This window comes from Solanum pennellii, chromosome 11, assembly GCF_001406875.1.
Source record: "Solanum pennellii chromosome 11, SPENNV200".
NCBI lineage: Eukaryota > Viridiplantae > Streptophyta > Magnoliopsida > Solanales > Solanaceae > Solanum > Solanum pennellii.
Genome location: NC_028647.1, coordinates 61,043,322 through 61,054,582, shown reverse-complemented (window position 1 = coordinate 61,054,582; position 11,261 = coordinate 61,043,322). Strand labels below are relative to the sequence as shown.

The window sequence follows — 11,261 nt, the reverse complement described above, 5'->3', positions numbered from 1 at the left end:
CCCCCCCCCCCCCCCTCTAAATACTGGTAGGAAAAGTAGAGCAAGAGTCATTGTTCTACCATGTAGTGTAATGCAGATCGAAACCTCCACATCCATTTGCTTTATTTTTCACTGTACCAATTATAGTTTCACTACCACAAGATGAAATGGTAATCACAATGTCACACTTGTTGACAGGTGTTTCCTTAAACTTTGTTGGATGTCAAGAATGTTGTCAGTTGCATATTTTTTGAAAAATTCACAGTTAAGTAGGCTAATAGGAAAAATAAATTGTATGTCTTTTTTTGAATGGAAGGAAGTTAAACAAAAGACATTATCTTCCTTAAAAATTTCTGCAAGTTTTGTAGTACCTATTTTTAAAGAAAGTCTTTTTTGGTGGAAAGTGGAGCATGTCTTCTAGAATTTTCTAACTTCCTATAAAGGAAAAACAATTACATGGAAGTTAGATGATTGGTATTTCCCTATGAAATGGTGGCAAATTCAATATTTTTAATTGTTTTAGTTGGAACATAGTGGATTGAGAAATGCATGAGGATGCTTGAAGAGTACATCTGCATCACTCCATTTTATACGGCACTCTTTCCATTTTGGTTCAGTTAAAATTTTTTGGCAACTTTCTCATTATATAGTAAAAAGGGAAGAACGAAAGAACAACAAAAATAAAGAAAAAGAAAGCGTGATTGTCTCCTTTCTATTGACCTACTTTTACAAACTCTTCATTTTAGCGTTCACATTTTTTGCCTAATGACACTTCTTATATGGATGACTTGTGATGTTGAAGAACACAAGATTCTCATGGTACATTCGGTATGTTTGGTAATTTTTTTTAGCTTATATGTTGAATTCTTTCTTCATTTTTTTAGATCCAGGAAAACACTGCCATATAAGATGAACTGGGGGAATACATTTTTGTGCTTTTATAATTGGAGTACCCTTTTTCCTTCACTTGTCACTTCACCTGGTCAGTTGCTCTGGTTTACAATAAGGGAAGATAAATACTCTTCACCATGAGTGAATTGTCCAGTAGTTCTCATAATTATTAGTTTTCCTGGATGTCAACCCGTACATTTATTCTTCTTAGATAATGGAGTATCAGCTGTCACATGATTCGAAATTCGGTGGATAATGAGTCCATCCTATCCTTGTCCACTTAAATACCTGTATTTTGTTTGTTGATGGTTCAAAATTGTGACATGCGCCAGAGTACACATCACACACTGCCTTCCTACTACTTGAACAAATCCTTGGGGACTCTGCCTTTTCTTTTCTATTAGTGCAACTCTCTAAAATTTTAAAAATGTTCTTGATAGCTGGAATGGGTATATGTGAAGAAGACATCTCTGAAGTTTGTGTCTTGATGGAGGACTAAGTAAATGAGACTAATAAGTTTAAGCATTGGGTCAATGGCATTCTCAACCAGTCACAACCAACAGTCAACACTAGGACAGTCAAGTAACCGATTGCAGTTACCAGTAGACTTTATGTTGAGCTTAAATTTCTTGTAGTTGGTGCCAACTTTTGTATCTCTCTGTTGATTAATGTCCCTTTGTATCTAGTGTTACATTTTACAGAGACTATCAATATAGTAGAGTACTACAATAAACAAATTGCTAATATTATAACTAATTTAAACTTTTCATATCCAGAATTCTAATATTAATTCAGCTCCTCAAATTGAGATACAAAGAATATGTTGCTTTTTGTTTGGATCATTTTTGCATTGTTATTCGGAAGGCACACTCTTTGAAGTGCAACATTCTCCACTCATGAAGTGTTAACCCCTTATTTTGCATGGCTTCATTGCTTTTAGCATGAAATGATAACGCTATTAACAGTGTTCTCAAGGGCACAATTTTTTGTAGAATCATTACAAGGACTCCAAACCCAAGTGCATAAGGCGTTACTTTTCTTGATATCAGTGTTATGCATCATATGTATTCTATTGCAGTGTTACTAGCATCAAGCAATAAATTGAGTGGCAAGCCCTCTAGTTCTCTTCTACTATTTCTTGCATCTGCTGGGATGAACAAAAGAAGAGTCTCTTGACATTAGCAGTTAAAGAGACTTTGCTTCATTGGCCCTGCTGTATCGAATTAACTTTTTCATTGTTCCCATGTTTTATTCACTAACAAGCACTAAGGAAGTACAACACAAGTTACTCATGTTATAGCTCCAAGGAGCATAACTAAAAGGACCTCTCATATTTATCTTTTCCTTTGATATCTTGTACTTTAACCAAAAATTCAGAATGTTAAACAAGAAGAATTTGTATAGTCAAGTGTTTTTTTTGTCCTTTAAAGCATCTCCCTTTTCTGTCTTTCCTCAACGTCTAAGTTATACACTGCACTCTACAAGGTAGCTGCACAAAACTTATTTACTTTCTTGTTGATGGAAATTATATCCCAAATAGGAGACTCTACTGATCATAGATTGACCCATTTTACTGAACAGTGAAACAAAAAATTGTCCATACTTCTCGGCTCCAATGATGAAATAGGTGTTCAGTTGTTGATTTTTTTTTGGGTAGGGGGTAAACTGCCCCCGAACCCTTATGTGTGCGTTCCCTCTTTCTCCTTTTGGTGACTCCATCGCCCTGCCTTACGGATGCACTAGCAGAGCTCTCACCCCTAGAACATTTTTTTTTTGAAATAGATAACTTTGTATTCACACAAAAGAGCTCATCAAGGAATTGATGAGGAGGGATTCACAAACCCCCAGGGGTTGCCGTCATTCTCGAACCCAAAAACAATTCAAAAAATATACAGTTGGCCTATAAACTCCTCTAAACTATCTACTTCCCCCACTAAATCTTGCTTACACCAAAAAATAGAAGGCTAAGACATCTCATCTTGATCATCTGGGAACTACTAGTCCTCCCTTCGAAGCACCTTTCGTTCCTTTCTTTCCATAGTTACCACCAAATGCAAGCAGGTACATTTTTCCACCAATCTTCCTTTGATCCTCTTTTCCCAATTCCTTGCCATTGTGTTAGTACCTCAAAAGGGGTTTTGGGCAGTGACCAATCGACCCCGAGCATACAAATGAACATGTTCCACAGATCTGTAGCCATCCTGCAATGCAAAAATAAGTGGCCATTTACTTCAGCCTCTTCTTCACACATATAGCTCCTCGAGCAGATCTGTATACTTCTTCTTTGTAGTACTTTTGGGTTAGACAAGCTCTTCTAATTACCAACCAAGTGAAGCAAGCAACTTTTAAAGGAATCTTAATCTTCCATATTAATTTCCAGGGCGAAACTCTCACCCCTAGAACATCTCTCTTGTCAGTGATTCATTCAATCTTCAACAACCTAGATACCTAAATTTTATTATTTATTGGTAGTCCTATGTCACTACATCATTGCTTTGTTTTAGAGGATTTAGGTTGATGTACACACCTTGTGAATGCAAAGAATTGATTGTTGAGTGGTGAATGATTGACCCATTTTAACTCTCTCAAGTTCAGCCCAACCCACTCATTTGACGCCTGTAGTCTGTTGGAGCCCTTTAATCCTTTGCTAAACTTCTAAACCTTTTGGACAGTAATCATTTTTTATGTAATCCGAGATTCTTTGCCTCCAATGCCCCCTCTGACACTCCTCTCTAATCCCCTTCCTTTTCTAATTGATCCACTGTTTACTTTTAACGACCCAACCAAATAATATTTTGGTTTATCCATTCCCTCCATCTTGCCTAAAGAAATTGCTCTTTATTTGTCATATGTTTCGCACATTAGAAGGAATGGGAAAACAAACACAAAATTTGGTAACATGAGAGTTCATCTCTACAAATAGTTCATTCTGTTGTTTGTTTGAGGTGAGTCTCCTAAGTTTAGGTTAAAGATAAGGGGTTTGAAAGTTTCTAGTTATTAGTGTGATGAAGCGAGTTGAAAAGGAGCAGAGTGGATATAGATTATTCATACAACCTATTTCAACTAGTTTAGGATTGAGCATTATATCCGCAGTCCTCAAACCATGGCAAGGGCCAATAGTGCCTTTTCCCTACCATCTTGGTCACTCAAATTCTTAACCTCATGGTTGGAGGAGAAGGGTCCTTTTCCGTAGGTTCTCTCTCCTCTCTTGGTTCCATTTTAAATTTATTTTTAACCATCTTTGGGTGGACAAGATACAAAGTTATATCTGATAACTCTTCTAGTTTATGTATCTGATAGGGTTTGTCATCAAGCCGTCCCCTTCTGTATTTACTGTTATCATGTTCTTTATGCAGATGCTTTTTGAAGCTTTGTTTTAGTTGCAATGATACATATATTAGTAGTGATACTCCATTTTGTTCATGGTCAAAACCTTGGTCTGTAGACTGTATGTACAATTCCACCGAAATAGTTGATAATTTAATTGATAAACTACCCTCGTGAAAAGGGGATTAGCCATGTTGATTTTCTTGTTTTATCATGTCTGCAAACATATACATGACTTCAATGATCTTTTAGCTGTTTGCTTTCCCTGAGAATGCACATCTTGTGATGGAATTCATTAGGGAGAAAACTTCAGAAGTGAATACCATGACAAAGAGGAAGATACCTCTTAGCTCTGGTTGATGGGGATATGGGTTTCTGTAAATTTGGTAGACCACCCATCGCTTATGATGCTAGTTAGGTTGTATAATCTTCCTAGCGTGGACCTGCTGCATTACAATAGTGAAGACATGTCTATTTATAATGTGTCCTACGACTTTGGAGAGCGCTTTTCTAGAGAAACGGTGGGAAACTTTATGAAATTTGTATGTATGAACTTGGAATATTTTAGTAGCATCTATCTCCATTTTTTTCTGGCGTCAAGAAATTGATGACAACTTTGAAGGTAGGAGTTAAGACCCTTCACCAAATCTATCTGAACCACAATATAGGCGTAGCTAAGGGAAACCATGTGAGACTTTGAACAGTGAGGAAGGAAATGGATCCATTTCTGAGAGCAATTGGTGGATGATGCTCCATCTACATGTTGCTCACGTTTTCCTCCTTCTGTACAGCGTGATGGTTGTGCATGTGGAAACAAACAGACTTATCTCCTTTGGAGCTCATTAATGAGTTGGCATGTCGGAAAAATTGAGAGAGCGCTCAACATGCTTGAACCTCCTTTTTGTTTGATTTTTGACTTGCATTTTGCATTTCTCAACTCTTTAGAATTCCTGGAAGTGGATAAATTCATTTTTATCCAATCGTCATTTCTCGGGTTAGCCCCCTCCAACGCATATCATTTTGAAGATTAGTCTTGGGGTTTTCCGAATTATTTATTGACCGTTTCTTTTTTTGAAAAGGTAACAAAGAATTATTTTTTTTGACGACAAGGGAAACCCGCAGCAGCTACCCTTTTGGGTGCGCACAGGGTGAAATCCCGCTCCTATGCAATAGCTCGCAAACCACATAGGAAGGTAACCCGCACCAGGCAAGCCTGGTGCGACGAGCTTGACCCAGAAGGCAAACACGTTGCTTTCTCTAGCAAGGGGTTTCGAACTTGAGACCTCCAACATGGAAGTCCCAAGCTCAAACCACGGGGCCACCCCGAAGGTAACAAGGAATTATTGTCACTTTTGACTCTATTTTGAGTCTCTGCTGCTTATTTGTTCCCCAAGTTTTACCCTCCTTGCGCTGAACTTCCAAAAATGTAGTATGTGATTTCTGACAAGTGTGTGCATGTAATCTTTTCAAATATCTCAAGACATCTTTTTGCACAGTATCAGAATCAATACCTGCATATTTTAATGAAAGCATCAGAAATGCTATTTCACTCTACAGGCAGAAAGTTTATGAGTTCTGAATTATTGGGATCAGAGATGACTCAGCCAACTTGTCAACTTTCCCAGTCCTTGCTTTTGTTGTACCTAACCTTCTCCACGCATTCACCATATGTTCAAGGCTTCAAGCATATTTCTTGGTGGTTTTACTGATATTGTGCTGTTTGAAGTAAATGAGAGATTATGTAACCTCTTGTAACATGCATATGTATTGATATGACTGTGTTTAACATGCAAATGTGTTGATATGACTACGTGTTTATCAGAGTACTGGACAAACCAGTGGATGGGAGAGACCCGAATGAAGTCACGTCTATTTTGCGGATGAGGGGTTTGCCATTTTCTGCTGGCAAGGATGACATCATGGATTTCTTCAAAGATTTTGCGTTGACTGAGGATGCAATTCATGTTACATTTCTTTCTGATGGAAGGCCAACTGGAGAAGCTTTTGTAGAGTTCGCAAGCACCGACGATGCAAAAGCAGCCCTGGCAAAGGATAGGATGACACTTGGAAGTCGTTACGTTGAGCTTTTCCCATCTTCAATCGAGGATATGAATCACGCTGTATCAAGGGGGCGGTAATGAACTTTATTTTTCCTTGGTTAATAATCATAATGTTGTAACTTGGGGATTTGGTGGTAGTTTTCTGCGAGAACGACTCTTTGTTTTTCACTACAGGAGATAGAAAGAACTTTAGGGAACTTCTGCAGTCATCATCTGTTTGCTCTTAGTTTCATGAGTTTATGGTGTTACTATTTGTGGAAAGTACTCATTAAACCTTAAACAAGAATATGTTTGCTGCTTGATACTCTCATGAGTCCTTTTTGATTTGTATTTTTATAGTGTCTCACTATTTTTGCCTGGAACTCTCTGATTTGACAAGAATATGTTGCTGGAAAAATCAAATTATCAGTTTTTTTTTCTGCAGATGCTATTGGGAAGTTGATGAAATGAAAGAACTCAACAATATTGGACATTCTAGTTTTGAACTTTTCTAGTGCCTATTGGGTAACTTTAGGAAGTGTTTAGGATGTCTTGGAATAAGTTGCAAACCTATAATCAATATTTCAATAAAAATGCTTTTAGAAAATTAGTAGCAATGGGGAAACTTTTAAAATAGTGATAGAATGATGCAATTACCTAGCATAATGATTAGTTTAGATAATTACCAAATATAGCAATAGTTTTCAAAATTTAATCTATATTAGTGATACAATAATTTACTCTGTGTCAGTGATACATCAACAAATATGGTAACTATGGATCAGAAGTAGGAATCAGTATGTAAAAAAATTTGAGGGTTACAAATTTCTTATACTACCATTAATCAATAAAGCGGAATGACTAGAAAAGAAGTTAAATTAGAAAGTTGTATGAATGGTGATAACTATCTTGTAGGTTTAGTGGATAATCGGCGTACGTCGAACAGTGAGGGGGTGGGGGTGGGAGTAATCAACACTTGCTGTAGACACGTCAGTTAGTTGCGTTGGACATGTTCTAATCGTCAGCTTTCTTCTTCTTCAACAGTTCAATGATTCAATAGGAAAATGACGTAGTTAAAGTGCATGAAGAAAAAAATTTAATAAATTTAGAAATCTGTTTATAAGTTTGGTCTATTCAATTTTACACATGTTTTACACAAGCCCATTGATCACAACCTTGGATGCTATTTGACAATTCAAAAAAAAAATAAAAATGTATTTAGAATTTGTGTGTTAGCATAAAGACAATGAAATCTAAACACTTGCATGCATACAGCAGTTGTGGAAAAAAACAAAAACATGAGACATAGAATGGTATCAATTTAATTAAACTTAGTATTCCAAAGTTTCAAATAATTCAGTGAAATGCACGTGTGCCTACATTTTTAAAATTACAAAGTAAACCTAAGATTAGCCTGACATTAAGGGGTATCCTAAGTAAAATCTGTCCTTTCTAAATCATTAATTAATTTAAATAGTGGCTGACTAATTAATAAGTGTTCTTTTATTTCATTATTATTTCCTATTTCGTATTATTTGATTTCTATTAATATGATCGACACCCCTTTAAGAAATGCTCTAATCAAAGGTATATTAATTAAAAAAAGTTTTTTTTAATAAGAAAAAGAAGCTCTTTTGATTTGCTAAAATAGAAAAATAAAACGAAATATGTATTTTGATATAAAGGTCAATTAAAATGATGTCAAATCAAAGGATTAATTATTTAAAATCGAAAACATGCCTTCAAAGTCAATTAAAATGAAATCAAAGGATTAGTGATTTAAAATTGAAAACATACCTTTAATAGTCGGTTTTAATTTTATAAGTAGAATTTGAAAATAATAGAATATAATAAAATAGAAAATAAAACGAAATATGTATTTTTGATATAGAGGTCAATTAAAATGGAATCAAAGGATTAGTGATTTAAAATTAAAAACATGCGTTCAACAGTCAGTCTAATATAATCTCGTAAGTAAAATTTGAAAATAATAGAATACAACAAACCTTATAACTATTCTATTAATTAACCGTCTATCATAATTTTCAATCCCCATACTTTTTATTTAAGATCATATTTTCGATGAGTTAGAGATGCACTTGTCCTTTCAAAATAAATTAATTCAAATAGTGGCTGACTAAGTTAATTTAAATTTAAAAAAATTCCTCCAAATTTCACCGACAAAGATAATTACTGTCACTTTAGCTACTTGTATGATATATAGTAATATAATACAATTTGTTATCTTATAATAAAAATATTTTTGTCTTTTTGTGTTTAATTAATTTCTATTTATATTATTGTATGTAATATCTATGGATATGAACGAAATTGCCAGCAATTGTCCTACAGAAAATTGGACACACTTGTCAGTGACCTTATCAATATCATAGGGACTTTATTTTATGGATATAAACAAATTACTTTTAAATAATGTCAAAAATATATATGTCAAAATAGAATGATTCATTTTCAAAAGAGTATAATGCTTAATTATACTTTAAAGTTTTTGAATTCCAAAATTTAAAAGATTATTTCAAACTATATTATCTTTTTAATTGTTTTCCTTTACTATTTTAGTTTCACAGTGGATTAAACAAATTATTTTATTTATTATTGATAAGAACATGGAAAAGCTTAAATTTTGGCTAATAAATAATACTCTAGTCACTCTAAAAATCATTAATTCCCAGAAAAAAAAAAGGTTTAGCAGCTATTTTCATCAATATTTTAATTGAATTTCACACGAATAAACTAGAAAGCTTATAAGTATTTTAGTAAAAATATATTTTTTATCATGCGTTTTCTTAATAAGTTAGTTTGATAAATACATGAAAAAATTATATTTTATAACATAAATTTCTAATTAATTTATGGTGAAAAAAAATCTTACTTTCTACTCATGCAAATTCCTTAAAATAAAGTTGTGTAGTGTTGGGAAGTAAAACCTCCTAAACATACGTCTCGAATTTAAATACTAAAAATAAAAAGGGTTTTGATTTAAAAAATGCTTATTTTTATTTATTCGCTGTAAATCTAAATTAATTAGAGTCCAATATAAGTCGAATGTAAAAAAAAAAAAAAAGCAAACATCCAAGTACATATATTATTCTCTTCTTAGAATTTAATTTAAAAACAAAAAGAATTTTTACACTATTAAATTCTAAAAATTAATTATAAGTAACAGTTTTTGCATGATCATTTCTTGATTACTACTTCAATTTATTATCAATAATTACTTATAATTAATTTTTTAATAACCTAGAAATGAGAATGAGAATGTAAAAGGAGTTGGTTATGGGATCATGGGCTTACTTCAACATGCACTATTTTAGAGAAACAATATTGAGATTAACGAGGAACAAATAAAATTAACTAAATTTACTCACACTAATCATAATTATTTTAGCTAAATCAATGACCTTTTCATTAAAGTATGTTAACTTAACCGTTTGACTCATCATTAGTAACATTAATTATCATATACACATATAGTAGTGACCAAATTAATGTTTATCTTGTTAATGAGAGTAGTACTCATTATTTTTCTATTTATTTTGAATCTTGAGTCAAATACATTGAACATGACGTAATAAATTTACGCTTTCTCTGTTACAATTTATGTGACATAGTTACATTCCTGAACTTTGATTTTGAATTCAAATATGAGAACTTTAAATTTTTTAACATAGAATTTGTATATTTAAAAATCATATAATAAGTATATTAAATTATAATAATTAACATATTAAAATATGTAAAAAAAAACATACAAGCAAGATTCAATTAAAAACCTACTTGATTAATTCTCGAAATTTTATTTGTGAATCAAAAATTAAGAGGAAGCAAGTATTTTTTTTAATTACTATTATCTAGATAAGAGTAGACTTAATTCGAATATTTAATTTCTTTTTTCGATTTATTTATATATTAAGCTTGGGATTCTTTGATAAAGGGAAAGAAAAAGTGTTTCTAATTTGAAAATTTGCTTAATTTAAGGTTTCATAACCATCAACTACCACCATGGGCAACGGGCAGCCTGCCCCAACGTCACCTTAATTTGAAAGTTCACATTTTGCGTATATATATATATATAATCGTTGAATTTATTTAATGTGAATAAATTAAAAGTGGATCGAAGAAGTATCATTTATCAATTATTTAGAGTCAAAGGAGTGATTTCTTAGAGTTTAATTGGTATGAAGGATTTTTATTCATTCTTAGAAATCACATTTTATTTTTTTTTCTATTTGGTAATTGGTCAATAGTTATTGAAAATATTTTCTTTATAAAAAAATTTTCAAAATAAATAATTTTTCTAATGAAAATAGAAAAAATAAATTTACTAAGTAATATTTTTCTCTTTCCAAAGTCTAACGCCCTCCGCATTGCCAGCTTAAACCCCTATTAACACACTCGTCATTATAATGTTTGCCTAGACTGTATATAAATACTTTTCGTAAAAATAATTTTTTCTTTGATATTATCAAACACACCTTTAATACTCAATCACCAATATGGGCAACGGGCAGTCTGCCCGAATCTTTACATAATCAATATATAAAACCCTAATCAAAATCACATGTAAATAAATTCAAATTCATTTTTATCTCCTTCTTCCACATTTCTTCATTAGGGTTTTCTTTTCAACTTCTTCAAAACTCATTGCAACTCCATTTCATTCTACTTTTTTTTTTTATCATATATAAATATTTGTACTAGGTATAATATAAATGAAATTTGATTTCATCAACACAAGTATTATAGTGCAAGTTTTCCTTTTTTTGAGTACTTAGTGTTCCTAAAAAAGATAATTTCCTTCCAAAGAGGTATCCATCATCCCACTAGTCTTTTTCTTTACTTTTTCAGTCAAAATTTTTAAGTGTCTCTTTATAAAGTATAGTTTTCCCAATCTTTATATATATATATTAGTGGTGGTAGTTGTGCACTATACAACTTCCCTTTGTGTACAAATGGAATCCACCCTTCATATATAACCACCAACCATCATATCTACGTTTATGA

At 32.6% G+C, this 11,261-nt stretch overlaps 1 protein-coding gene across 1 annotated transcript in view; it reads left to right on the top strand.

Moving 5' to 3' along the window:
• The window catches only part of LOC107004838 (heterogeneous nuclear ribonucleoprotein F), an 8,722-nt gene extending 2,135 nt beyond the window's left edge, over positions 1–6,587 (top strand). The window contains exon 3 of the mRNA XM_015203214.2: positions 6,020–6,587. Coding sequence (XP_015058700.1) covers positions 6,020–6,335 — 316 coding nt within the window. The 3' untranslated portion in view covers positions 6,336–6,587. The remainder of the gene's footprint in view (positions 1–6,019) is intronic.
• The last annotated feature ends 4,674 nt before the right edge of the window (positions 6,588–11,261 follow it).